The 27,451-nt window shown below is 40.2% G+C and overlaps 6 protein-coding genes across 7 annotated transcripts; 3 read left to right on the plus strand and 3 right to left on the minus strand.

Moving 5' to 3' along the window:
* Positions 1-26: 26 nt before the first annotated feature.
* Positions 27-1,796, minus strand: LOC115769165 (nucleoside diphosphate-linked moiety X motif 19). 2 transcript variants are annotated; one of them, XM_030713863.1, is made up of 3 exons: positions 1,715-1,796; positions 1,170-1,373; positions 27-1,109 (listed from the first exon to the last, which is right to left on the minus strand). In XM_030713863.1, the coding sequence occupies exons 2-3, from the start codon at positions 1,272-1,274 to the stop codon at positions 132-134; spliced, it is 1,083 nt and encodes a 360-aa protein (XP_030569723.1). In that variant the 5' UTR covers positions 1,275-1,373; positions 1,715-1,796; the 3' UTR covers positions 27-131. The 2 variants fall into 2 exon arrangements, with proteins under 2 accessions (XP_030569723.1, XP_030569724.1); XM_030713864.1 differs by lacking the exon at positions 1,715-1,796 and adding an exon at positions 1,536-1,616.
* On the plus strand, positions 1,702-3,240 carry LOC115769166 (nucleoside diphosphate-linked moiety X motif 19). The gene is made up of 5 exons (XM_030713865.1): positions 1,702-1,817; positions 1,873-2,069; positions 2,128-2,470; positions 2,536-2,976; positions 3,039-3,240. Exons 1-4 carry the CDS (start codon positions 1,722-1,724, stop codon positions 2,938-2,940), a joined length of 1,041 nt encoding a protein of 346 aa, XP_030569725.1. The 5' UTR covers positions 1,702-1,721; the 3' UTR covers positions 2,941-2,976; positions 3,039-3,240.
* Positions 3,241-3,571: 331 nt separating this feature from the next.
* Positions 3,572-4,727, minus strand: LOC115769193. Its single transcript, XM_030713897.1, has 3 exons — positions 4,653-4,727; positions 3,742-4,595; positions 3,572-3,683 (listed from the first exon to the last, which is right to left on the minus strand). Exons 1-3 carry the CDS (start codon positions 4,725-4,727, stop codon positions 3,572-3,574), a joined length of 1,041 nt encoding a protein of 346 aa, XP_030569757.1.
* A 1,651-nt stretch (positions 4,728-6,378) lies between these two features.
* LOC115769257 lies at positions 6,379-8,221 on the minus strand. Its single transcript, XM_030713966.1, has 2 exons — positions 6,985-8,221; positions 6,379-6,921 (listed from the first exon to the last, which is right to left on the minus strand). The coding sequence occupies exons 1-2, from the start codon at positions 7,916-7,918 to the stop codon at positions 6,425-6,427; spliced, it is 1,431 nt and encodes a 476-aa protein (XP_030569826.1). The 5' UTR covers positions 7,919-8,221; the 3' UTR covers positions 6,379-6,424.
* A 79-nt stretch (positions 8,222-8,300) lies between these two features.
* Positions 8,301-9,572, plus strand: LOC115769258 (membrane-associated progesterone receptor component 1). The gene has a single exon (XM_030713968.1). The coding sequence runs from the start codon at positions 8,531-8,533 to the stop codon at positions 9,134-9,136; it is 606 nt and encodes a 201-aa protein (XP_030569828.1). The 5' UTR covers positions 8,301-8,530; the 3' UTR covers positions 9,137-9,572.
* Positions 9,573-10,167: 595 nt separating this feature from the next.
* Positions 10,168-11,953, plus strand: LOC115769237 (nucleoside diphosphate-linked moiety X motif 19). Its single transcript, XM_030713953.1, has 6 exons — positions 10,168-10,351; positions 10,413-10,657; positions 10,714-10,992; positions 11,193-11,274; positions 11,336-11,543; positions 11,605-11,953. Exons 1-6 carry the CDS (start codon positions 10,241-10,243, stop codon positions 11,808-11,810), a joined length of 1,131 nt encoding a protein of 376 aa, XP_030569813.1. The 5' UTR covers positions 10,168-10,240; the 3' UTR covers positions 11,811-11,953.
* The last annotated feature ends 15,498 nt before the right edge of the window (positions 11,954-27,451 follow it).

Consider the following 27,451-nt stretch of genomic DNA (forward strand, 5'->3'; position numbering starts at 1 on the left):
TTCGTCTGTGTACAAAATTTCATAATTTTTGTATTAACTTGACGGCAACAAAAGATCCATATAGGAGTTTACAACAAATGAGCTATAATTAGCCACAACTCAGTTTATATACATATTTAAATTATTTTATGTTATAATTTGGCTAGCCGAGTATTTACAAGCGCGTGCAGCGGCAAATGGCCATTCAGGGGCAATACATTGCAGGCAAAATCCACGCGCTCGAAGCCATAGATCATATAGCGATTGTAACGCTTGGCAAGTGCATTAAGTTCATTAATGGAGCTCGGTAATATTATGGACTCGGTGCAGTTCTCCGGCTTAGCCAAGTAGAGTTCATCGCCTGGCAAGACGCCAAGCAGGCAGTCAGTAGTCCGATAATAGATTGGCTGCAGTAGCGTCGAGCCTCGGGCGCTGCGATTATGCGCAAACTGTAGAAGCTGCTCCCAGCAATGCATGCTCATTAGACGCGCCGTCTCATAGAGCAGGATAAAAGGCAGCCAGATTGTGCCCTCCTGAGATTGCTGCCAGCAGTCGCCTGGGTGCAGCCAGTGAGCCGAAGCCACCTCGGTAGGTTCGAGCAACAAATCCACTTGGCTGGTCTCTAAGGCTGCAAAATAGTATACCGTATCGTACTTGCGACTCGCTGAAGCTGGTGTGCGCCAAACCGACCACTCGCTCAGTGCCCACAGATCGGGTATGACAGACAGATGACGACATAGCTCGAGAAACTGTGTTGCATCATCGTGTACGCGCTGCTGCCAGAGCTCACGCTCGAGTGGCTGCAACAGCACGTGTGCCGGCTGACCCTTGTCCAAGTCCTTGAGACTTTTACAGCACAATAGAATGCCCACCTCCTCGAAGGTTTCTCGTAGTGCTGTTAGACGCAGTGAGATATCGCGTGAGAAATTAACGCCCCGGCTCAAGAGTTCTGGTCTGCCTGTAGCTTGGCGGCATTTTAATAGCTCCAACTGCGCCTGGGTAATGCCACAATGCTGAAAATAGGTCAGCCAATCGGCGGATTCATCTGCGTTGGCATCAAAAACGCCGCCAGGAAAGACGCAGTGATTTAGTGCATATGATGTGCGCTCTGTGCGTTTAATTAGCAAAAGCTAATTAGCAAAAGAATAAAAGTGACAAATATTTTTTGTATTTTATTTATTTACTCTTACATTGTAATCAAATTGCGCTTTTGAGTTGGACACCGCTTTGCCTGCTAGAATTAAGCTGGCTGATGGCCTATACCCATTGACCCGAACTTTATCTGAGGTCGCCATGCTGGGAGTTGGTAACTGATCGTGGCTTTTCAACCACTTAATTCATATCGAAATCATATTTTATTTTCACCTTTGCACCGCGAGGCGAGAGTTCGACAGCTGGAAAATATATCGAAAACATTAACGATACAATCGATAGTTACGGCAGCAGCCAGATCGATAGCTGCGTGCTTTTCATATGTTTGTAATCGCTTATTGCGTTTATTGATTAGCAAAGTAAACTATAGTTGAAAACGGTAACTGGAATGGGCGTAAACTCACTTTGAAACAGGCAGATCGATATGTTCACAGTTTATATTATAGTTTATGGCCTAGGTGATGCAAGTGGTGGCCAACTAATGACAATATCGGCGCAAGCGATAGTTGTGGCGCCAGCCCACCTCCACCATCAGCCAGATCGATAGGTGCGTGCATTGTTATCGTATCGTTATTATTATTACCTAAGTCATGTCGAAGCAAGTGTTGGCTAAAATACGTCAATCCGCCAGCCTAATACTTCTGGCCAAGGACAACAGTGCTGCGCCGTCCTGCTATGATTACAATGTTTGTATACTTACATTATATTTAAAGCAGCTTGCTTACTAGATTTATTTTACAGGCGCTGCTTTTCACACGCCACTCCAAGTCCAGCTTCATGCCGGATTCTTCCGTGTTTCCGGGCGGCGTTTGTGAAGCGGTAGACAGCTCACCCGCTTGGCTAAAACACTTTCAGCGATACGACATTAACGCTGCCAAATTGCAACAGCTCTTCCCGGTGGCTGTTTCACCGAACACCCTTGATGAGACTCTCAATTCGTAAAGTAGAAAATTTCATAGTTCTTCAATTTTCATTCCATTTCCATTCCCTTTTCAGGGCTGTTTCGCTGCGTCTGACTGCGCTACGTGAGACATTTGAGGAAATGGGCATTTTACTCTGCCGTGATCGCAAAACCTTGACCAGCACCGATGGCTATGCGCAGTTCAATGAGCAATTCGACCGTAAGCACTGGCAGCATGTGGTGCACAATGATGCCAGCAAGTTCCTAACGCTTTGCGAGGAGCTGGACGTGCTGCCAGATCTATGGGCGTTGCACGAATGGTCCGCCTGGCGGACGCCCTCCACGTTCAAAAAACGCTTTGAAACTGCCTTCTTTTTAGCCGCACTCAAGACTCAGCCACAGGTGCTGACGGAGCCCAACGAAGTCAAGGACTATGCGGTAGGCAAACGATCAGAGATAAAACGTTTTGGTTATCCCTGCTAATTTTTTAATTTTCAAAACAGTGGCGAGACCCCTTGGATTATCTGCAGGCTACGCTACAAAAAAAACTTTGGCTGCCTCCACCGCAATACTATGAACTATCGCGTTGTCTCAACTTCCAAACGTTGGAGGAACTGCGTCATTTTGCACAGAAGCGCGCATCCATGGGCTATGTGCTCACACACCCGGTCATGTACAAATGCACAGATGGACTGGTGCATTTGTTGCCCGGTGATGACATGTATCCCGAAGATCCCGATGCCAGCAACGACAAAATCGAGACAGGCCTCTCCACAGAGGAATTTCGCTCTTTGGCCAAAAATAATTTGCATCGTTCAGAGCATAAGAATCAGTACGAATCGCAGCTCCATATCAATTTTAAGCCTGCCGATGGTCAGGTCAACCCCATAGATCCAAGAAGTCTTTAGCGTGAGAAGCATAAAAATGCATTGATGAAAACACAGGTATTTACTTTTCAACAAATAACTTTATTAACAATTTATAAATGGTTAATTGATTGTTGCAGGTGTCATTCCACCATAAATACAACAGAGGCTTTATCAGGTGCAATTTTTAGTTAAAAACGAACTATATTTTGTATATTTTTTCTAAACAAAGAAATGTTAAAATAAACGACAAAGAACAAGAACTATGGGAATGCCGAGGACTCTTTCCGCTTGCAGTGTCAACTATATCTTTAGGATAAGTTAAAAGAAGATGTTATGCCCTTACAATATCTATAGATATTTATCAATATCAAAGATTTCAAATGCTTTTAAGGATTATTATATATATGAATATCCGTTTTAAAACCCTTTCGTTATATGTATACCTAATTAGCGGATGGTTGTAATTAAATATGCATATACAGGAAATCAATTTGCAAAAGATTGTTAATATAGCCAGCTTTAAGTTACATTGATTATAACTGTAGATGCCAATGGGTATATAGACTACTGACGCAGTTATAAAACGCATATTATAAACATGATGGCAACGAATGTCTCATCTTCTATGAGGATTAACTCTTACGCTGCAAGGGCAAGAAGCTGTGATGATCTATTTATCATCCTTGCCATACCAGAGCTGGTACAGGTAGGAAGCCTCATCCGCATTGGCATAGCCGCTATCGTAGTCCGGCTTCGAGGGTGTTTTGTGTTGATCCTTGTGTCTAGAAATTGTTAAGAGTATTGTTAATCATAAAAGTCATTTAGGATTATGTTACCTACTCGTAGTTTATGTAGGCAGGCTGTTCCCAGTGCTCTTGTGGGTGCTCTGGTAGCTTAATGTGATCTTTGTGCTCGGGCTCGTGGTGACATTTCTTGCACTCCACCAGCGCACGCTCAATGTTCTTCTGTGTGCTTAGGAGCACGCCCAACTTATTGTCAATCTGCCAGGTGGTGGCGCCCACCTGCTGCACTGTCTGCCCAATGGCCGCCAATTGGCGCTGTTGTGTGCTGTTTACGGAGCGCAAACCCAGCTCCAGATGTTGTACTTTATTGGCCGTAATGCTGCTCAGCGCCGTCAGCTCATCCAAATGGTTGACCTTGCCCTCAATGTGGCGCTGTGCATGGTCCAGTTTCTTGGAGAGTTGCACAAGCGCCACCAGCTCCTTGAGCACCGACTGTTTGAGCAAATTATCCAGACCGGATAGGTGCTGGTGCACCGACTTGGCCACCTGATCTAGGTTACGCTCATATCTATTTTGATTGGCATCCACCTTGACGAGCACCTGTTTGATATCCTGCTGGCCACGTGCCAAGCTCACAATAGCTCTGTCTGTTCTATTCTCGGCGGCTTTGATGCTGGCCGACAGGATCTTGATGCCATTGGCTGTTTGCTGAAAGTTGCTCTCCGAGACACGCTCCAGTTTCTTGAGTCCATCCTCCAAGCGACCAATACCGGCTACATCCTGGCCCAGCAGCCTCAGCTTGTTCTCAATGCCCTTCTGGGAGTTGCTAATGCTATGTGCTTTAATGTCCAATTTTTGCAGCACCTCGGTATTCTCCTCTAAAATGCGACGGATTGGGTCGTTGCTTGGGTTATGGCCGTGCTCCACGTGCTTAGCCGCTGCTGCTTGCTGCTGGAGAGGATTTGACTATGGAAATGCAATTTGCTATTGATTTGTTATGGGACGCACCTGCTCCGCTTGCTGCTCCTCGGCGACGCATAAGGCAGCCAAGCACACAATAAGCACAACTAGTTGAGATTTCATGTTTGACCGTTAATTTGGAACTGCCCTCAGTTGGCGTGGGTTACATCTTAAATACTCACAGCTGTGAATAGCTGGTGCGTGCCAGGTGCGACTTGACCTAATCAGCGGCAGCATTGAGCTTAAGCGCTCCATATTTTATTTGATAACATTAAGAAATGGGGGATTGTTAGTTATTAGGATAAGCTAGCATAATTCGTATCACAGGTAATCACAATTTTCCATAACCTCGAATCTTAAAATCAGTTCCAGCTGCCAAAAGCTCTAGGTCTTAGCCCTCGTAATCATCCCAAAAAAATAGTTCAACGACTTTTGGACTAAAAAATAATTTAAACATTTGTTGGGTCACGTCTTGACATTCTTCTATGATAGCTATTAATAGACTTGGAGCCCCCGATTGACCAACATTTTCAAGTGTAAGTCCAAAAAGTAAACGTGCCAAATTCTACCTTTCCGGCTGTATGCAACTGTTCCAAAAATGCGGCACAATTTTAAATATACATTTTAATAAATTCATTCAGTAAAATGTAGGTTAACCTTACAGGCTATTATATTGTAGTGAAAATTCGAGTTTTTAATAATCACAACTGTTCCGAAAAAAATAAAATCCTTTTTGTTTTATATTATTTTGTATAAATATCCGTGAAATAGGATGTTAAAGGAATTATTAAATTAAAAAAAAAAAAATATATATATATATATAAATATATATATATATATATATATAAATATATAAATTCCCCGAACTGAATTATTCTAATTTGCGATTGAGCACTTTCTGTAGATATTAATGGATTATATATTTTGTATTATGTTAATATTAATTTTACATTAATTTTTTAAATAGTAAATTTACAAAAATAATATTTTAAGTAACTCAATCAGGAAGGATACGACTTTTTAACGAGAAAGAAGGGAAATCTTTGGCACGCCGAATATTTAATACCCTTGCAGACCCAATAAGGTTTATAGTGGTTTGCCCGTATCTAAGAAGCACAGGGAATATAGTTAATGCCGACTATGGTTAAGTTATCTTGAACAAAAATAGTTTGCATACAACATTTTGAACGATTGTTCCTATGGCAGCTTATGATATAGTAGTCCGATCCATCTGGTTCCGACATATATACAGCGTGCAACAGAAAGATGCGCTTCTAAAATGTTTCTTAGCGATAGCTTTAAAAATGAGACTAGTTCGCATAGAAACAGACAGACGGACAGACGGACATGGCCATATCGACTTGCCTGCTTATACTGATCAAGAATATATATACTTCATGGGGTCGGAGATGTCTCCTTCTATAGGTTACACATTTCACGACAAAATTATAATACCCTATGCAAGGGATGTAGAAAATCATAGGACGCCAGTAAATCTATTCGAAATCCAAAATCCCTTTAGGGATTCGCTTGCTGTAAATACTAGAGTGAGATTAAATAGGATAGAAAATAGAGAGTTTATACTAGCAGCTATAAGCTTGAATTTATAAAAAATTTTACCGGGTTTAACTTGTTAAGCCGAAAAAAACTGTCTAAATAGAACTTATTATCTTTAAAAACCGTTGTTTATAGTTTATATAATTTATTATATGGTCTAAAACTTTTGACTAAAAACATTGCTGTACATATGTATGTATATTTGGGCTATATCTATTAGTTTAAATAATTGCTAAATTCACAAAACATGAAGCTGATGTGCCTTAGTAGCCGTCGGATGGTGAGTGGGCACCGTACCAGGGAGCATGGCTTTGCTGGGGCGTCGCTCGACCAGGTTTATTGCCTTGCTGGGAATAAGACTCTGCTGGTGCAGCTGCTGGTCCATAGCTAGCGTGAGCTGAGTGCCGCGGTGGATTGTGCGGCCTTTGGTCCTGGGCACATGGCTTCTGGTTTGCTGTGGGTCTCCTGCGACCCGAACCAGGTTGATAGGGCTTAGGCGCGGGCGCTGAAGCGGACAGATAGTGTGGTTCAGTTGGCCATGCTAGTGGATTGGGCTTGGGCTTGGACGCTGGACCGGATTGGTAGGAGGAAACAGCTTCCCACGGTAGAGGCTGTTGCCAGGAGACGGAGCTTGGGCCAGCGGGTTTGGCAGCTGCCGCAACAAAATGGCTGTGCATAGCATTTGATGGCTTGCCGGGTTTGGGTTTCGGTTCAGGTGCCTGTCCGTGGGCGATAGCGTAGTAGGGACTACCGTGCGCATCTGAAAAAGATGTGGATAGTAAGCTTGTGTTTTATATGAGTTTTATTATTTGTCATAACATACTCTGATGGTTCTGCTCCTCGGCATTCCAGACCTGCTCAAGATCCACCTGCTTGCTGGGCTGAGCACGTCGCGGTGATGGTGCGTGGGATTTAATTTCATAGGCTGAATAGGAGGCGGAACTAGGCAGATTGGCGAAATGCGGCGATGCTCGTCTCTCGCAAGCCTCCAGATCCAATTCAATGCGTTTTTGGGAAATTATGAGCTCGCGTAGTGCGTGCTCAATTTGCCAGGTATTCAGAGGCTTCAGCTGTGTCAGAGCGTGCGTGAGGACTGCGAGACGTGCGTCCTGGGTGCGATTCAAGCTGACCAGTTGGTCGCCCAGTACCTTCAGCTTGCGATTGGAATCCTCACTAATGTCCTTGACACGTGTCAAACTCTTGAGCTCCACCTCTATGTTGATTTGCGATGTCTCCAGACTATCGAAGGAGCACTGCAGTCCATTTAGCTGTGGTAAAACGGCGCGAGTTATCAATTTGGTGAGCTCCAGTATGTTATTGTCAATGCTCCGTGCATTCTGAAGCACATGCTTCTGGTGGGCATCCAGCTTTTGTTCCAGGCCGCTAATCTGTTGTTGTGTGGAGAGCTGCAGGCGTACCAGGCCGCATAGCTCCTTAGACACACGCTCCGCATGTAGTCCAGACTTGAGCGTTATGTTGTTAAAAGCCTCCTGGACAACAGCGCCTTGCGCATCAAGAAATAGATTCAGTTTTGCCAGCAGACCATCAACATGTTTAATGGACTCCAGCCAGGCGCGCTGCTGCTCTATGCTGGCCTTAATTCGTTCGTTTGTGGCATCAATGTGATGTAGTATAAGCTTGGTGTCGCTTAGTTCCTTGGTATTCTCCGCCACCAGCTGTTCGATATTCTTGACTTCCTTTTCAGCAGAGCTTGCACAGATGCAGCCCAGCAAAATGATTGTTAACAGAATTTTCATATTGTTTCAGTTTGGAAACAGAAAATGCAAGTGCCTTGGGCTGAGTCTTGCTAGCCCTTATGTACCACTTACTCACCACTTGGGCAGCTGCAGTGGCACGTGTTTGTGTGCATCTTCAGCTATCTGTCAAGTGATTTTTTACTCTGAGCACAACAAATGTTTATTGTTATTTCGGCTGCTGCTGTAATCGGAGTTCGCTGTGTCGTCGGTTGCCGTTGTGCACGAATTTTGAACGGTAGTGTTGATAAATATGTTTCGACGTCCGTTACATTCAGGAGCAACAAGTAACCGATAGCGTGTCTCTAGTACCGATAACCGATTGCTCCTGCAGTTCGCTGGCTCGTGTCAGCTGTCAGCACTACGCTTTTCAGCTGTTTAAAGGCACTGGTACAGGGTGAAAAGAAAATACATTGTTCTAGAAAGAGAAATCAACATATTGTGTATAAATAAATGCAAGAATCGTGCGCTTGTATTTGTTGTGTTCACTTTGCAATTTACATCGCATACAAACGTACGCACCGCAAATAAAGCGAGGAAAGCGCAGACAAAAATCGTGTGCAAAGTTCAACAATCGCAATCGGTTACCGGAGCCACAAGAAGCAACTTGCAAAGATGGAATCCCAACAAAATACAGTCGAAGCTGATGCAACAGCCGATTCGTCATTTCTGGCGGCCGCATTTCGTGAAATCTTTTACAGTCCCATGAATCTGGCTCTGCTCTCAATCATTTGCTTTTTGGTATATAAAATAGTGCGTGACCGTTGCGAGGGACCGGGCACACGGGATTTGGCACAGCAACCGGCTGAGCCGGAGTTGCCCAAATTGCGTCGTGACTTTACTGTTAAGGAGCTGCGAGCCTATGATGGCAACCAGCCAGATGGCCGTGTCTTGGTTGCTGTCAATGGCAATGTTTATGACGTCACCAAGGGCAAACGTTTCTATGGCCCAGGCGGACCATATGCCACATTTGCCGGACGCGATGCATCGCGCAATCTGGCCACATTCAGTGTGGTGGCCAACGATAAGGATGATTACGATGATCTGAGCGATCTGGGCACCATGGAAATGGACTCAGTGCGCGATTGGGAAATGCAATTCAAGGAGAAATACGAATTTGTTGGCAAATTGCTGCGTAATGGTGAGCAGCCGACCAACTATGATAACGATAGCAACGATGATGATGACAATATTGACGCTGGCACCAAGAAAGACGAATAGATGGGAAGGCATAAAAAACTTTTGGCGTGGAAAACTTTTGTTTTGTAACGATGATTAGCACAAAAGCGACAGGTGGCGATCGGATTGGCAATCTAGTTACATTTTGAGCACACACCCACACCAACACCTACCGCACACACACACACACACACACGCACTCACACCCTGGCTTAGGCAAGCTGTAAAAACATTTAGATTGTATGGGAAAACTATATTATAAGATTTATATGTATGTTTTAAAAAAAGATAACCAAAATAACTTGGTATATCAAAATCAAAACAGTGCACCAAATTCTATGCTTAACTATCAGTAAAGAGAAATCATAATACCCTGGCATGATCATAAATGGTCTGCGAAAACACATTAAATAAAGCCAGAAATACATTAAATGGCGAAAGCTGATTAAATATATAAATATATATGTACTTGTGAAAATGTTGTGTGCATATACTTAATGGTTACGAGGGCTGTCTCTTATATTATGCACCTTGGTACCTTTGTCTAAGTGACCCAGCCTTTCAGTTAACTGAATATCAAGCAGACGGGTTCGCAGCTCAGACTTGTGTTTTGATGTAGTAATGTCTTAGCCGGAGGCTATATTAGCTAAATAATTGATTGTTTTGTAACTATATACTAAACGAAACAAATATAATAAACTTGTGAATTTTTAAGACAGCCATTGATTTTCTTTGACTTTGGCAGTGAATTAACGCAGCTAATCATGGTGAAAGGCTTCCGGTTCAATTTCGTGGAGGCTTAATATTGAAAGATCAGAAAGATTAGAAAACTATCTCGAAAAAGTCTTCATGGTGAATAATTGATCATTTTCAACGATTGATATAGAAAATCTAATATGTAATAGTTGTGCCTCAGAATTCAAATGGTAACCCTCGCAACGTGAAAAAACAAGCAATAAATGTTTTAAGGTGCAGCTGTACCCCCGCACCATAATCGTGGTTGCGCTTATCACTTAGTAATCGATTTCGAGTTAATCGCGTTGCTATCGTTGTTATCGATATTATTGACGGTCCAAAGCGCATCCAATTGATTTTACCTATTAGCAACAGGTTTTTGGCAATAAAAACAAACAAAATAAGTATTAAATGGATAATAAAATAAAGCAGCAGAGTGCAACAAATGCGAACACTAGATGGCGCACCTCGGCGAGCCTCATTTTGGTGGCACCAGCCGCAGCAGCTAGCGAGGATTACAATGTGAGTGACAAACATTAGAAGCAACAGGTGCACAAAATAATTTTGTTTTTGTTCTCCATAGCTATTAATGCTGAAGCGCAGCGAGGCCACGGCCGTAGCGCAGAATCAAACTGTTTTTCCTGGCGGCCTACTGGACGTGGAGGGGGATGAGAGCGTCGCCTGGCTGGAGTATTTTGAGCAGTTTGGCGTGTCCCAAGAGTCGCTGCGTAGCCTGATACTCATCAGTGAACATAGGCCAGGAATATTGGCACCCCAAGGCAACGGTTGCTACGATCGTTTTTTTAAACGCTCCAAAATTTGGGCACGGTCAGTACAAGGTGCAATACATATACCGATTAAATCTAATCTTTGTGGCTTATTAGGGAAATTACGTTACGCTTGACGGCGTTGCGTGAGTGTTTCGAGGAGGTGGGCATTCTGATTTGCCGCAGCCGAGCGCAGCTGAATCAACTGGATGCTGTGGCTCTGACAGCGCAGTTTCAGCCGGAGCAGCAGCACTTCGATCGTGAGTCCTGGCAGCGACGTGTACATAATAAGCCCAGTGAATTTTTAGAGCTGTGCCGTGAATTGCAAGTGGTGCCGGATTTGTGGGCCCTTCACGAGTGGTCCGCCTGGGCGAGTCCAGCGATTGTTAAAAAAGGGTGAGTCCGATGGGGTTGAAGAAGTTTTAGTTTATAAACTGTCTTCCCAGGTGGAAAATTGGTGGAATAGGTTAATTGAAATTTCTTCCTTTGCCATGCGATTGTCTTTAAACTTTTCCTGGCGGGAAAATGGTCGAAAGACTACATAATCGAACTTTTTGGTTTTGATTTGAATTCAAACTATTTTTTTGTTTTTCTAGCCATGAAACAGTTTTCTTCATGGTATTTTTGGACAGCCAGCCTATCCTGCTCGCAGAGCCGACTGAGGTCAAGGAGTGCTTGGTAACTAACTTAAGTGCAACTCACCCATATCTATAAATAAAAATGTAAAATCTTTTTACAGTGGCGCACTCCAGTCGAATTTTTGCGTATGTACCAGCACGAGGAACTCTGGCTTATGCCACCACAAATTTATGAGCTCTTACGCCTGCTAGCTATCCCGGATTACCGGAAACTGCTGCACTTTGCAACGCAGCGTAGCATATTGGGCACTACTTTGTTTTTACCGGTGGGTTACAACTGCAGCGATGGCATGGTGTTTGCTCTGCCAGGTAAACTGTGCTCGGTTTTTTAATCATAGATAAACTTATAATTTTTGTAATATTTATGCAGGCGATGAACTTTATGTGGCCGAGCCACATTTGGCCATTGAACCCATTAACTTTCCGGGCAGTGCTGACGAGCTGCGCGCGCGCTCCACTTGCCTACATCGTTATGAGTTTACCGGACCAACTGTTTGTAGAGTACATTTAAATATTCCTGCTCCGAATGGCCATCTGCTGCCACAGAATCTGCCAAACCCGCTGCACAAACTTTAGGCGCTTCTCGTTTCGGAAATGAAGTAACGTAAGTTAAGTTTTGAATTGATCATCAGGACAAGTTTAGTCAAAAGGTAGACAAATTATAAATAAACAATTTTTGTTAAACGTTGTATATAAAGAACTGGTATAAGGCTTGTAAATATTTGTATTTAGAGTCGGACACGGGAATTAGAACATTCAATTAGTGTTGTTGTATATTTTCAAATTCGTTTCTATTGTAAAATTTTAATTGCTTTACTTATTATTTTCTCTTCTAGTATTTAGTGTATTGGTCGGTTTTATACCCTGAACCAATTAAAAATGGGTAAAAGGTATATTGTATTTGTGCAAAATACAAATGTATGTAACAGGCAGAATGAAGCATCTCCGACCCCCTAAAGTATATATATTCTTGATCAGCACCAATAGCCGAGTCGATCTAGTCATGTCCGTCTGTATGTATGTCCGTCTGTCCGTATGTATGCACGCAAGGATCTCAGAACCTATAAGAGCTAGACACTTGAAATTTTAGATGTAGGTGTTCCTAGTGCCTGTGCAGATCGAGTTTGTTTCCAATGATCGATAACTTACTCCGTTTCCAAGCAATCAATAAAAATAGATATCGATATCCTGTTTTTTTCGGCAATTTTGGTAAATAATAAGAGCTTGAGTCACCAAACTTGACATATAGCTTCTAAAATAGAATAAATGTATGCATTTGATGTTGGAAGAAGAGGGTTCAGGGTATCCCCTAGTCGGGAGCTCCCGACTAGAACCTCTTACTTGTTTAATATAATCTTTCTAAAGCACATAATTTTGTAATATCCTAAAAGCAATATTTTATAAAATATTAATGTTAATGTTTTTATAAATACACTAAAATACATTTATCGCTTAAAATATACTTTTCAATATATTGTTTTATTGGTTCTATTCAAATATTAATTGCAGAAATATTAAATACAAATATTTAAATAATATATTAAGTATGAATATATACTCTAACAGCTCAGCTCAAAATATTGCGCTTCAAAATGTAGCAGAACAATTATACAAATAAAGTAAAATAAAACTGACACAAGTATATAATACAATAATATAAAATTCGTGCGCCTTTCCTGTCTAAAGCTTTTCTATCCCACTCGGGCAGAGGCTTACGCTAGCGGGGTCAAAGGAAGTGTGTGACCGCTGCTTAGCATAGATAAGGACTCTGAATGTGACCCTTAAGCGGGATCCGCTACAAATTGTTATTTTGTTATGATTTTAAGCGGATTTCGTGGTTCGCGCTGTACTTGTCGAATTCCTAACTTTAATTAGAATTTTATAGGCAAGGTTTTTAATTAAAGAAATTGTAGTTAAGGAGCAACATAAGTTAGCTTAAGATTAATATTCTATGCGAAGGATGTGCCAGGTTCGTTTTAGCTAGACAGGGCGTACATCAAAAGCGCAAGCTTATGCATATTTATATACGTTTATAGAAGAGGTGGGGGCTGCCCTTGAGCTGGTCTGGAGCTACTACGTCAAACCGCAAATCAGACCGAGCACATAATTTCATCCCATTAAGAATGCATTTAAATCACTTTGCGCACCAACCCCTGGCTCAGTGCCGCCGCCTGCAGTGTGACTTTGTGCGCTTTACCAGTCAGCCCCTTCTACAGTGTCACCCTCCCAGCCATTCCACACCGTTTAAAAATCAAAAACTCTCAACGAGCTACCCCCGCTCCCTCTCACACTAAAAACCCATCGGGCTATGCCTTGTGCGTGTCTGGGCAACTGTTTGCTGTGCATTGTGCCAGTGTGCCCAGCCCTCCTCCAGTCAGAAACTCTGGATCTCGAGTTGTGGGGGAGTGTTTCGTCTGTTGTCTGTTTCGGTAACAATTACTTCGTTTAATTTAACCTTTTGTAGGTTTTCCGGTGTTTATTGTTCTGTTGTTGTTGCTGCTGCTGTGTTCATTTAATATCGATTAATTATGCTATTATGTTCGCAGGACGTAAACATTATCAAACAATTAAAATGGTGCAACACTATTCGGTTAGGTTGGCAACGCCAACGGCTAAGCTGCTCATAAATTAGAAAACAAATTAAAATATGCGACAAAACGTCGTGCAGCCAAGCAAAGCAATGAGTTATGAGCTGCTGCTAGTTAAGTTTGCTTCTAAAGCTTCTTAAAATGTAATAGACACATACCTGGCTTGGCAAAATTATGCGAGGTCTTCATTTGCGGTGGTGGTTGATTTATGGTGGCGCCTTGAAAGACGAAGGCGATTTAATGCGCCCTGCCCCCGCTCTAGCTGTAATTGAATTTTGAGCTCATTTTCATTTTCGTTTTCAACATAATGCTGATTTACGTGGTCCACTGATAAGAGTGGTGCCAAGAAATTGGCTTATTAATTGCCAGCCAACATAGCTCCGGCGTTGGCCGAAATGCATATCACGTAGTTTTTTCCGTCTTTGTCAAAGTAAAGCCCAATTATAGTGATTATTGTAATAAGCAGACTAGAGAGCTGCCAGGGCTGCAAGTGACATGAATACCAAAAAGCGTTAGCAATCAATGGCACATCAAACTCAAAGTAATTGGCAACGCGACGCATTGACAGCCATTAAAACAGTCGTCGCCACAGACGACTTCCCACGGGTATAACTAAACACACTTGTAAGCTAAAGCCACTCCCCAGCCCCTGCCCTAACCAGTTGGAGATTTATTTTTATTGTGCGCATTGTTTGCACTCGTCTTGAGCACGGCCACATACCCACACACACACACACGCACACACATTCGACACCCACTGTTTTCAGGCAACTAAATGAGTATTACCGCAATAAATCGCCGCAATTCATTTAAGGGCAGCGTCGGCCAACCCTTAAATCAGCAGCAAAGCAACTGCAAACTGTTGATGAGCACACACCCAACCAGCATCAACACCCGTCGAGATCGATACCCAAACCACACGTGCGCCAGACCGTGAACCTGTTACGGCATTTTCAACTCTCATGTCAATTGTCACTGGGGACCCAAGGAATAAGAAACATGGGGTAAGCCAGCACCAGTCGGAGGCGACCCAATTGCCGGCAGCTTGTCGAACAAATTGCATCAATTGACTTGCGTGTTCAACATTATGTGCAAATTGTGGGTGGGTACCGACAGTTGGACTAATGTGCTACACGATTTTCTAATGATTTCTTTATTTTGTGGCTATTTTCTTTATTGCTTTTGTAGCGGGCAGGTGTTACAGAGAGCGGTGTCGATTATTATGCGATCGACAGATTGGTTGGCAACGCAGATCGCAAGAAGTTGTGTTGGAAGTAGTGTAAAGAAAGTCTGAGCAGAAGTGCGTGCATTTAAATTAAATTCGCGAATGACTTTTCGCTGTAAATAAACAAAGAAAATGATACAAGAGCAACAACAATAACAAACATACATTCAAAAAACATAACAATGGCGCAAACAATTTGCAGGTGTGTCATGTGAGCTTGCATATAAAATTTAATGGAAGTCCTTAGCATATGTATGCACAAACATACATACATACATGCACATATGGAATTGTACATATGCACATACGTATATATTTATTGTAACTCTGCACATATTCTGGAATGTGGTAATGTATGCAAGTAAGTATATGTATTTGCATTTATGCTTTCCATAAAACATAAGTGTAGGTTAGATTCCACGCGCCCCACACTCGGTGAGCCAGGCGAGGGCGTTGCTGTTTTTGTAGATCACGAATTATGTGCTAGCTGCTCCCGTATACATTTGTCGCTTTTTTCGCGCTCCTTTTGCGTTAATTTCTATTTCATATCTCTCAAACCAGCACAGCCACAGCTGTAGCCGCCATTACTGCACGGTGCTTTGCTTTTCTTGTTGTTGTAGGGAGTCGTGTGGCCCTACTTCGCAGCACTTGTAATTCATTTCCAGTCTTGGACCTGCGCAAAAGCAGTGCTGGGAAACTTTGTTTTCAGCTTGTTTTTTTTTTGTTTTTTTGTCTTTGCTATATTGGGGTAGGTGGTGTCTGCTGGTCTCCTCTGCCCGCCGCGCTGAATTATCTTGTCACGGATTTCAATTGCATTCCGTGGAAAGGCCGCACACACACAAACACATACATGTACATACATATTTGTTTCCCATGTGCAAAATTTGCAATTTTGTTAGCGGCGGCGTCACAGTCATTTGTAGCAATTTTTCCTTGTCTGTGCAAAAACGGTGACCTTGTACTTGGTTTTAATTGCGATTGTGAATGCACTTTCGAGGCATTACGTTTGAAGCCTCAATAAATGAACCAAAATAAAATAAAAAAAAACCATCAAAACTAATTTTTCTTTCAACAACATATGCATTGATTCCAGTTTGAATTGTCAAAAGTTTCTTATCGTTTCACTGTCATCTTCTAATAAACTTGGGCAGCTGTCGAAGTTTTTTTTTTTTTTTTAAATAGAAGATTGTTGGCCACATCTAAGGAACTGGCCACATAGTTGCGACCCTTTTCAAAATCCATCCAATTTGGCTTGCATAATGCGTAACATGTGCGTCTCATATTTCCCTTGAAAGGGAGGGGGGGTTTGCAGGGGCAGCATTTAAGAAACCATAAATTTGACGGCAATAACGGATAAAGTATGTTTATTTCGATATTAGGCTAAGCAGCAAACGGAAATGCTCGTAAAAGGGCTACAAAAAATAGCAAGTGTGCTCCAGTTAAGATTGCCCGACTGGAATACACCCTGTACCCGAACTGTCCTAACATAAACTTATATTCTCTTCTAGGCAGCGGCTATACTTTTGAATGTTTATTCTTTTAATTAATTGTCAGAGAATCTACATGCTATATTATATATAAATACTTGTAAACTTATATATTTACAGTAACATTAATCTGCTTATGACATACTCATGCTCGAATCTATTATACCCTATGCTTATCCATTTTAAATGGGGCAAGAAAATGCTTGCAAAAGAAATGCGACATTGTTAGGGGAAAATATTTCCTGACTTCTTTCTCAAAACTCTTTAACACTTGATTTCACTTTCTGACTATGTCATGGTACAGAGACGTGTGGGATTGGGCAATGTGTGTGTGTGTGTGTGTGTGCGGAATATGAATATGAATTCTAATAGATTTAGATAGGGATCAGACAAAGGGGAACCAGTGAAAGGAACAGTCGCACCGTAAAATCTAACAAATTGATCAAGAAAAATGATTACTTTGAAAATGTTTTGGCCAAAGCAGCTTAAAGCGATAAAAAAATGTACAAATAAAGTTAAAAAGAAAATTAATTTCTTTTCATAATGAGAAAAAAGAGACTTAAGCCAAATGAATTTGATAGAACTGCAAAGCGAACAAACTGAAACAATTTAAGACCAGAAAATATTTCATACATTTTTTTAAAGCTTGAAGCATATCAAATTTAACACTCGCAAAGTCTAAAAAAAAGAAATCATAAAAAATATAAAGTTGATATAAATTATATGGCACTTGCCACGTGTCGCTGATTGTGCAACAACAACAACGACAGACGGCAAAGTGTGAAAAACGCCGGCAATAGGCTTGAAGGACTCTATAATATGGCCGGCACGCCCATCGCCCAGCGTCTTGTCTGCCAGTTGATGCGTGAAATATTCTTCTTTTTTTTTTCTTTCTTTCGGCTCAACGGAAAATTTAATTCGTGCGGAAATTCAGTCAATTTAAAAGGCGCTACACACACTTGCACACACACACACACGCACACACACAGCATGTTAGAGCATGGCATGAGGGCGACGCCTTCTCGGCACGCCCACTATTTCGTAGCAGGGTTCATTGTATCCCTTTTGTATGCCGGGCCGCTTAATCCGTTTTATTGTGGTAATAAAACTACAATACAAATTGTTTGAATGAGATTGAACAACATTTGAATTGAGCATGAAATGATGCTCCGTCCTGCTCCAGATATGGTTTGTCGCATGGACTCCTCAGCCGTTGTCGATATTAATAGATTTTGTTTCATGTGTTTTGCTACCAGTTTGATTTCAACCACACAAAATTCAGCTTTATTCAAGTTGTTCGTTTGGCGGGCACTTAATATTCTTACATGCTGTTAAAGGAACTCAAAGAAGTTGAGACAAAATTTCTGGCCATGTTTATAAATAATGTTCCACTCCTGATATATAAATAATCAATTCCGACTATTTGTATGTCTACTATGTGTCATAGAATTGTTAAAAATAAATTTGTTTTAATTATACTTATATAACGATTTATTAAATTAAATATATTAATTTGTAGATTTTGTTTGTGGAAACTTGTGGGTAACCAGCCCTGCGCATTTTTCATCTGTAGGTCAGATTTTCCTAAAGAAAAAGAAAATTAGCTCTACCATGAAGCCGCATTAGATAAGGACTTGTCAATGCTCTACCATTTTTAGGAAAGTTAAAATTGTATAAGATCGACATTAAAAAATTCCAACGTTTTTATACCCTTGCAGAGGGTATTATTATTTTGTCGTGAAATGTAACGCATAGAAGGAGGCATATCCGACCCCATAAAGAATATATATATTCTTGATCAGCATCAACAGCCGAGTCGATCTATCCGTGTCCGTCTGTCCGTCTGTCTGTTTCTATGCGAACTAGTCTCTCAGTTTTAAAGCTATCTTGATGAAATTTTGCAGAAGTCCCTTTTTCTGTTGCACGCAGCACATATGTCAAAACCAGCTGGATCGGACCACTATATCATATAGCTGCCATAGGAACGATCGGTCGAAAATTAAGTTTTTGTTTGAAAAAACATTTTGTTTTTAAAGACATCTTGACCAAACTCGGCACTTATTAGTTTTACTATGCTCCTCATATAAATGCAAAATCCTATTAAGATCGGACCACTATATCGTATAGCTGCCATAGGAACAATCGGTCGAAAATTAAGTGGTTATATGGACATCTTTTTTGTCATTCAAGATATTTTGATTAAGCACGGCATTTAAGGATTTCACTATGCTCGCTTCATTTTTGCAAAATCTTAATCATCAATAACCGAAATCTGTAAATTTGTTTGAACTGCGCAATGCAAACATATAAAACTGTTGCATTAATTACATTTTGGAATGCTCCGGACCAAAGTTCCATTAAAGGCGACCAATAAAAATGGCCGGAAACAAGGTCAGAAGGGCCAAAGACGACAACCTTTGGCAGTTGGGTTGCATTTCGGGTGTTCGTTTATAATCTACATGTTTATGGCTATTTGCGTTTTGACCTCCGCTAAGTCGAGATAAGCCATAATTTGATTAAGCCCCCCCTGCTATGGTCAAATGTGTTAAGTGAATAAAAATATGTAAAGCATAATTCATCCAATGTTTTTGCCCGCCCCCCTGCGTCGAAAAAAGGCTTATGGACAGGCACATAAAATGGAATGTGTGCGCTTCATAAACGAGTTGTGACGCCCAGAGATTTCCCCCTTCACAGCCCCCCAGTGCCTGGCATTTGTTGGTCAGCTTGACCAAGCACGCGTGTGTCTGTGTGCGGCCTTGTTTAACCAGCGATTATGGAAATTGTTATCCTTGTCTGGCTGCGGGAATGGGGAACGACAAAGATTTGCAGTGGCAGATAGGCCAAATGACACGTAGCCGTTGGCCAGGCAAATGGAGCCCGCATAAAGTGGGTGACACCCTCTAAAAAATATTTGTTCACACATGTGGGTAACGCATGGCCCTGACTTTTATGTTTACTGACCAGGACCTGGTCGCTGCAGTCACGTGTAAGGTTTTTCCTTCTATTTTCTTTTTTTCTTTTGCTCCAACCATACACATAAATTGCATTTGTCCAGAGAGGGTGGTTCGGGTAGAGAGAGGCAGAGCAGAGGTGGGTCTGTGCTATTTAAAGTAAATCAAGTTCCGAGATATCAGCAGCCAAATTGGCAGCCAAGTTGAAACTCCATAAAAATAATCATAAACGTTTATCACAAGGTCCGAACAATAGCGGACACAGACAAAACACGGCTCTGATCTGTGGCAGAGAACAACGAGACACGAATTTGATGGAAAAGGATAGCATAAATTTTAGTTCAGCTGCGGTACGTGACATTCGTATCGAAATGTTTCTTTTGTGGGTCAGCATGAAAGCTATGCAAGGAGGAGGAAAACTCCATCGGAATATTCCTATAACAAGAGTACAGAAGAGCGGCGAGCTGATGGCACTAAGAACTGGAAATAGGAATTGAAACAGACGTAAGAAAATATATATATCTAAAATATCAATCAAAACTACAACTCAAAATAGAAATAGAATAGCAAATCTATGCTTAGAAGATACAAAATAAATATAAAATGCAAAATATAACAATTTAAAATGTGTTGTATTCTCTCCACTTATTCGTAACAGAGACGCACATTTACCACAATTTACTTTTAAAATTATAAATAAAATCAAGGATTAGATAGGAAAAACAAAGGGTGGTTAATGTAGGAAGAAAAAGCGTTAAGAAAGTATTTAATTTATTTATATAAACAATCAAACGCTTTCTATTTTATAATACAAAAGATGGTTTTTGAAAGATTACAAGATTTTTTTTTGACATTCCAAAATAAAAAACAAGTAAGAGGTTCTAGTCGGGAGCTCCCGACTAGGGGATACCCTGAACCCTCTTCTTCCAACATCAAATGTATATATATTCTATTTTAGAAGCTATATGTCAAGTTTGGTGACTCCTAGCTCTTATTATTTACCAAAATTGCCCAAAAAACAGGATATCGATATCGATTTTTATCGATTGCTTGGAAACGGAGTAAGTTATCGATTATCGGAAACAAACTCGATCTGCGCGGGCACTAGGAGCATCTACATCTAATTTTCAAAATAATTTCAAGTCTCTAGCTCTTATAGGTTCTGAGATCCTTGCGTTCATACATACGGACGGACGGACGGACGGACGGACAGACAGACAGACGGACATGGCTAGATCGACTCGGCTATTGATGCTGATCAAGAATATATATACTTTATGGGGTCGGAGATGCTTCCTTCTGCCTGTTACATACATTTGGATTTTGCACAAATACAATATACCTTTGTACCCATTTTTAATGGGTTCAGGGTATAAAAAAGAACAAGAAGAACAAGATGGAAATAGATTTAGATGAGTTTTGGTGAAAGCATCAGAATTTATTCATATCAGGGCCAGAATGTAAAATTATATTATTTTTGAATATGAATATGAACAAAACCTTGAACTAAATTTTGCACATTAACCCAATTTCTATAAGTGGTTTAAATATATATATAATACGTATATGATAATAATCTGACGAATCCAGGTTCTCATCGAAATTAAATTATTTTTTGAACTTTGCCGCTATGAATTGTAAACAAATAATACATTTCAGAAGTAAGAGGTTCTGGTCGAGAGCTCCCGACTAGGAAATACCCTGAACCCTCTTATTCCAACGCCAAATTGGTGGACAATATAAGTTGGGTTATTCACTTAATTTATAGCTCTGCGGTGGTAGCGGGGAGGTGGCGATAGGTATAAGATAAAAGATACTTGATATATGTATATATAATATTCTAGAAGCAACATATCAAGTTTGGTGACTTTAGCTCTTAATATTTACCCACTTTGCTCAATAAACAGAATGTCTACATCGATTTTTATCGATTGCTTGGAAACGGGGCAAGTTATCGATTATCGGAAACAAACTCGATCTGCGCTGGCACTAGGAAGACCTGCAGCTAAAATTTCTAGTCAGTCTCTAGCTCTTATAGGTTTTGATATCCTTGCGTTGCAGACGGACACGGCTAGATCGACTCGGCTATTGATGCTGATCAAGAATATATGTACTTTATGGGGTCGGAGATGCTTTCTTCTGCCTGTTACATACATTTGCACAAAAGCATTATACCCTTTTTAATATAGTTAAATAGATCATGGATGTTTCGTGGCTTTGAAAAGGTACGACATACTGATTGGCGACAAGGCAATCTCCTTTACTAAGCCTTTTCCGCAACCTGCCCCGAAAATTGCACTTAAGTGTTGTTTCAACTGTCAATTTCCGGTTGCAGTTTGTGTGTGAGTTTTGCTTACATTGTTGTTGAAACAATGTGCACTTAATAAAGCCATGCAAATGATTTTACCTATTCACACACATGGCGCAAATGTCGAGCCAAGTTAACCACACATGGCAATTCTGAGCTCTCGGGTTAGCAATTAAATGCTGGCCAAAATCTCAACCCCTGACTCAAAATACCCCAGCGCGGTATTTACATGAAATGAGGGTCATTAAGTTGTCCAGTTCGACAGTTTATCGATGAGAATTGCTGGTCCGCTCTCGCTTCCTGTCCCCTTACCCAATTGTTGTTGTGTATGTGTGCTAATCTCTTAATGCGTTTAGCGCACATTTCTATTTGCTTAATGAATTGTTACCGAATACATTCATTTCCATTCTTATTCCCGTATTCGCATTCGCACAATCGCATTTATTCGTCCAGCCCATTGCTGGGTCATTTGTCGACGTTTGTCTTTTGACTTTGGCTTTTGGTCTGGGCGGTGTGTGTGTGTGTGTGCGGGGGAGGGGGGAGACTGGCCTAAAGTTCTTGCCAACAGTTAGCCAAATTAGGCTGATTGGAGCATGGTCTGTGTCAAGTTGTCGTTGGTTAAAAACAAAACGCTTTTATATTATTTTGTATAACAGTTTGATTAATCTGTTTAGTTATAATTTGTTGCTTTTAAAACATTTTATTTATAATGTAAAGTATATAAACTATCATGGTGCTATTTTTGTAATATTACAGTTGTATTACAGATTTAATCAAATAGTTCAAAAATATTTTGTCTTCTATTGTAAAAAATATATCGTTGTATGCTCATTGACTGTATAACAGTTCGTTTTATAGTGCATACCTGTTGTATAACAGTTTATTTTAGTACATATTGGTCAACGGGCAAGGTTATCTGCGTTTTCTTTCTTGTTCCTTGCAGCAAACTCTAACGATCGGATTCTTGGTGATTCCTTGTTTAAAAGTTATGGAAGTTATTTATAAAAATTTTGCTATAGTGTAACAGCTCCAATTGATTTTTATCAATAATCTTTGTCATGATAGTTATAAATGTTGCAAGTTGTATAACAGTTTTAAGCTATTCTTTTCTGCAAGTATTTTTGTTTTTGGACACCCCATTGTTTTCTTTCTTTTCTTTTGCATTTCCAGAGCACGCTCCAGTAAGCAGCAGCTCGAAAGAAAGTAGTCCAATTATTCAGCCACATATGACATGTATCCTGTGTGTGTATCCTTTGTATCTTTGTATCTGTTAACTGCAGCCGCAACATATCTATAAACAATAATTTTATTACCCTGCCGCGACAGAGCCGGGGAAGAGCTGATGTGAGCGATATGCAGCGATTGGTTACGGCATAAATTACAATCAAAATGAATTGATATGCGTGTTAATAAAGGAGCCAGTTGGCCGGGGAGGGCGGGCGGCCAGTATAACAGACAGACGCTGTCATGAGGGGCGTGGGAGGGGGGCGGGGCCGACAGGAAGTCTGCAAGTTTGGCAACAGCCACCACGAAATGGCGGCATTTCGATTTTACGCTTTTATGATTTCTCGATTTTTGTGGGGCGAAAAGAAGACAACCGAACGAGACTCGTATGGAGTATGAGTAAGAGTATGAGTGCGGTCGGTCTCTTAATTAATAAGCTCTGGCAGTGTGTGTGTGTGTGTGTGTGTGTGTGAGTGTATGCGTGTGTGTGTTTATATGCTAAATATTTGCCAGGCATAAATTAAGGACTCCCTGTTTACGGCCAGGTACAGTTGCCACACCAATTAACAAACCGGCGCAGAGCTGATTGAAATGTACAACGATTGTATAACTAATTGTTGATGGCCTGGATTGGACGGTCATCCTCTGAATGTGTAATTCAATATTAATGAAATCATCAAATTGCATAGTATGCGAGCACAATAAATAAATTAAAAGCCAGCACTTAATGCTGATCTCTGCAATCGATTTTCTGTATGGGCACCTGCATTTCAATATAGGGTATATGCAGTTTTATTACATGTTGGTTTTCTTTTAATTCACAAAATTTTAAGTTCACGGTGTTATTTTTATTGGGTACAATAAAATTGAATTAGGAACACTCGCCTTGTTTGAAAGTATACTGATATATTGAGAAATATATTTATTTTATTTTCTTATATATTAATTTATATAAATTAAATACTACACTTGGCTAACTTTTAGCTTAAGAGGTTTAACAACTGGGAATTCTCAAAACTAAAAGTTAGGTTAGGTTTTAATTGAACAATCAAAGGTAAGTTGACTTTGCAACACTGGCTTTTTATTGTAAGGGCCAATATACTGCCTTTGATCTAAAGTTAAGTCAACATTGCAACACTGGCTTTTTATTATAGGGCTCAATGTAATAGTTCTGATTCTGCCTTTTATCTAAAGTTAAGTTAACTTTGCAACACTGGCTTTTTATTATAGGGGCCAATATAATAGATCAGATACTGCCTTTTATCTCGCATATTTTGGATTTTGCCAAGGTAACATACATCATATTTTAGTCGTTCATTTTTTTTATTTATTACTTTACGTTTATTTTATTTTGTGTTCTGCCTACCTTTCGATTTATTGCAAATTCAGCGTTAAAAACAATTTGCACAAATCTTTTTTTCCCCTTATTTCTGATAACATTAAGCTGTTGAAATTGAAATGCAATTTATTATAAACATTTTATGAAAATTAAAAAAAAAAATAAACAACAAAGAAATGTATAAATTTTAACCTTATTATGCGCTGAAAGTGTTGTCAAAGCGGCGCGTGTAGTTTTTCTCGTACAGCTTATAGAAAAAATTAATTGCATATATGTATATATATATATATATATATGTATATGTATCTGTATGTTTCTTTATAAGAGCTTAGCGTAGACCCTCGTAATCAGTTTTTTAGTTTTCCGCCCGTGGTTCATTGACCGACTCAGACGACCCCAGAATGCTGACACGAGCACTTCGCAACGAGCTGCCGCTCGCCCCCTTTCGACCACCAGACTTATTTTGCAATCGTAACGTGTCTTTGTTTTAATCAGCACAAATCTACAGGTCTTATAGAGCACCTCAAGCCCCTCGTAACCCGCTGCGAGACAGTTATAAACAGATGCAAAGTCGAAGACTCGTTTGTTCGCCTGGAAAAGCTCGTCTAACCCCACTCGATGACTGTTTGGGATTGTTTATGGAGCAGGTTTCTGTTGAATTCCAAATGTTTATAAGACATCATCGTAGAACGTTTTGTTTATGTTCCCACGCTGGTCTAACATCTATTTTTTATAGGGTCTGGCAATTGGATTAGCCTGTGAATTGTAGAACATGACACGGTTTCTAAATAAATATCGATCTATTTGTTTTTCATCATGTTCTGATAAACATGTGATTTAGGGTCATGCAAGGATTCAATTTGTTTCAATTATTACTTATAACTTTATTATAGGACCAGTTATACTACAAAATATCACAGCGGCTGTTGTTGTATATTTCGTATTAAACTCTTGCCATTCTACCTCTAGAATTTTTGAATTTCTATGTCGCCTAAAGCTCTTTGACTTAAGGATTGTTTCGGATTTATTAGATTTTTTCATCAGAAAACATTTATCTGTGAAATATTTTCAGAAATATTTCTGGCAGGTTTTCTAGGAATTCGGTAATGCAAAGCTTATTTCTAGTTGTACTAGTTGGATCCTATGAGCTATACATATATATGTTGATTGTTATAATATGTATATATCTAGATATATAGTTGTGCTCATTACTCATCTACTTTTTATGCTGTTGCCTTTTTGTTGTCATTTTATATAAGACCCAAAACAGCGACATAAAACTGCCAAATTGGCGGAAAGTTAACACCCAAAACAAAAAGAGCTACATGAGATATATACATATATAAATGTATATATATATATATATATATATACAAAAAAATAAAGAAGAATATGTATGAATGCACCTGCTACTACCTGGTTGGAGCTTGAAGCTACCGCATTCGCTTCAAATTCGGCACAACCTTCTTCATCGAAGGTTGACCGAAAACGGGGTTCTTAAAGTAAGTCAAATGAAAATTGCGCTGGAAAACTATGCGAAACCTTATTTTCTTTTCTGGTTTTTCTGGCTGCAATTCGCAATGGTAGTTGAGCTAACTTTTGTGGCAAGGCCGAGCCCAATCCTCATATGCTAAGCCAATGAACCGTAGACGAACCCCCAAAAGTATATTACAACAAAAAAAAAAAAAGAAAAAAAGCCAAGTAGAAAAGCCGAAATGTGATTTAATTTATTATTACAAACGTTAAAAGGAGTCCAGATCGAAGGCTTACTCGATTTACGGCAGCGCATCAATACTGCACAAGGGGGTAGAAGGTGGGCGGGGCGACTGGCAAATGAGTTCCATTTATATCATTGGTCATTACGGAAATTATGCGAGTCTGTCCCCGGCCTGTCCTCGACTGACCCGCACGGAAACGGGTATAAAGCGATAAAGATACATGGCAAACGGAACTGGATATCGCCTTCAGGGAACGACAACTGCACGGACAAAAAAAAAGAAGAATAAGAAGAAGAACGAACGAAATGTACGAGTTTGAATGACACGGAAAAGTCCAGTTCAGTCCAGTCCATTGCTTCGCCGTGCTGGGGTGGGAGAAGTCGTAAAAAACAGCAAAGCAGCCCATCAATAAAAATGCAAGACAATGCCACATAGAATGGGGCGCAACAAATAAAAAAAAAAAGAAGAAAAATTCCGAAAGCGTGTCAGCCATGGGGCCCGAGCGAAATGCTCACAAGTGGGTTTCTTTTCAATGGTTTTTCTCTTTGGTTTGCTCGAGCTGCGGCGCTACAAGATGCCAGCCGGAGATAGGCTCGGTAGAGGGACAGCCAAAGAACGCCCAGATTATTATGCGCGTGATTCGATTTAAATTTAAGATCCAACTGGTATACAAGATGTTCATAACTGTAATACAACTGTTATAAAACTGTTGTGTGTTAGTTTTGCAACTATTATATGACGTCCATTTAACTGTTATACAACTGTTAAATAACAGATGTATGTGTCATAAATACTACTGTTATATAATATTCAATAACATAAATTTAAGTGTTATACAAGTGTTGCATAATGGTTATATAAGCCTAATACATAGTTACCGTATATGTTGTGTGAGATTTTTTGTTTCAAATATTTTCATTCAATTTCATTTTGTACTGTTATTTTATACTAGGAAATCGACTTCTACACAACTTCTGTTTTAAATACTATTTACAAATGATTTATATGGGGCAAAAAGTTAACGAGGTAAATTTTTGACAAATTATTAATTTTCATTCATAAATTGTTAAATGATTTGCTGATATAGTAAGGCTAGCTTTTCATACAGCTTGTTTATCACTCAGATGTAGCACAACTGTTATACGTGAGAATCTCATGCCAGACAAGTTTGAAAAAGTAAAACGTGTGTAAGCCATATAACTTAAACTCAACAAGTATTATTTCTGTTATACCATATACATAAGTGTCATACAGCCTGCGTATTTCCTTGCAGACTGTATTTTATAATATTTTTATCTATTACCTTGAGTCCTTAAGCTCTCAAATAACTCCTGATCTGCGGGCACTCGAGTGCTGCGACATTTGCTTGGGCTCAAG

Source organism: Drosophila novamexicana, unplaced genomic scaffold, assembly GCF_003285875.2.
Source record: "Drosophila novamexicana strain 15010-1031.04,08,12 unplaced genomic scaffold, DnovRS2.1 tig00004549-arrow-arrow-pilon, whole genome shotgun sequence".
NCBI lineage: Eukaryota > Metazoa > Arthropoda > Insecta > Diptera > Drosophilidae > Drosophila > Drosophila novamexicana.

What these genes read in the sequence shown, in the direction of transcription:
- LOC115769165 (XM_030713863.1), bottom strand. Translation starts at nt 1,274, where the DNA reads ATGGCGACCTCAGATAAAGTTCGGGTCAATGGGTATAGGCCATCAGCC. An exon ending in AAGCGCAATTTGATTACAAT is followed by an intron (nt 1,110 to 1,169) that starts GTAAGAGTAAAT and finishes TTTGCTAATTAG; the next exon opens with CTTTTGCTAATTAAACGCAC.
- LOC115769166 (XM_030713865.1), top strand. Translation starts at nt 1,722, where the DNA reads ATGTCGAAGCAAGTGTTGGCTAAAATACGTCAATCCGCCAGCCTAATA. An exon ending in CGTCCTGCTATGATTACAAT is followed by an intron (nt 1,818 to 1,872) that starts GTTTGTATACTT and finishes TTTATTTTACAG; the next exon opens with GCGCTGCTTTTCACACGCCA. An exon ending in CTTGATGAGACTCTCAATTC is followed by an intron (nt 2,070 to 2,127) that starts GTAAAGTAGAAA and finishes TTCCCTTTTCAG; the next exon opens with GGCTGTTTCGCTGCGTCTGA.
- LOC115769193 (XM_030713897.1), bottom strand. Translation starts at nt 4,727, where the DNA reads ATGAAATCTCAACTAGTTGTGCTTATTGTGTGCTTGGCTGCCTTATGC. An exon ending in AGGAGCAGCAAGCGGAGCAG is followed by an intron (nt 4,596 to 4,652) that starts GTGCGTCCCATA and finishes AATCCTCTCCAG; the next exon opens with CAGCAAGCAGCAGCGGCTAA. An exon ending in CCTGCCTACATAAACTACGA is followed by an intron (nt 3,684 to 3,741) that starts GTAGGTAACATA and finishes AACAATTTCTAG; the next exon opens with ACACAAGGATCAACACAAAA.
- LOC115769257 (XM_030713966.1), bottom strand. Translation starts at nt 7,918, where the DNA reads ATGAAAATTCTGTTAACAATCATTTTGCTGGGCTGCATCTGTGCAAGC. An exon ending in CGAGGAGCAGAACCATCAGA is followed by an intron (nt 6,922 to 6,984) that starts GTATGTTATGAC and finishes CATCTTTTTCAG; the next exon opens with ATGCGCACGGTAGTCCCTAC.
- LOC115769258 (XM_030713968.1), top strand. Translation starts at nt 8,531, where the DNA reads ATGGAATCCCAACAAAATACAGTCGAAGCTGATGCAACAGCCGATTCG.
- LOC115769237 (XM_030713953.1), top strand. Translation starts at nt 10,241, where the DNA reads ATGGATAATAAAATAAAGCAGCAGAGTGCAACAAATGCGAACACTAGA. An exon ending in CTGAGGTCAAGGAGTGCTTG is followed by an intron (nt 11,275 to 11,335) that starts GTAACTAACTTA and finishes ATCTTTTTACAG; the next exon opens with TGGCGCACTCCAGTCGAATT. An exon ending in CATGGTGTTTGCTCTGCCAG is followed by an intron (nt 11,544 to 11,604) that starts GTAAACTGTGCT and finishes ATATTTATGCAG; the next exon opens with GCGATGAACTTTATGTGGCC.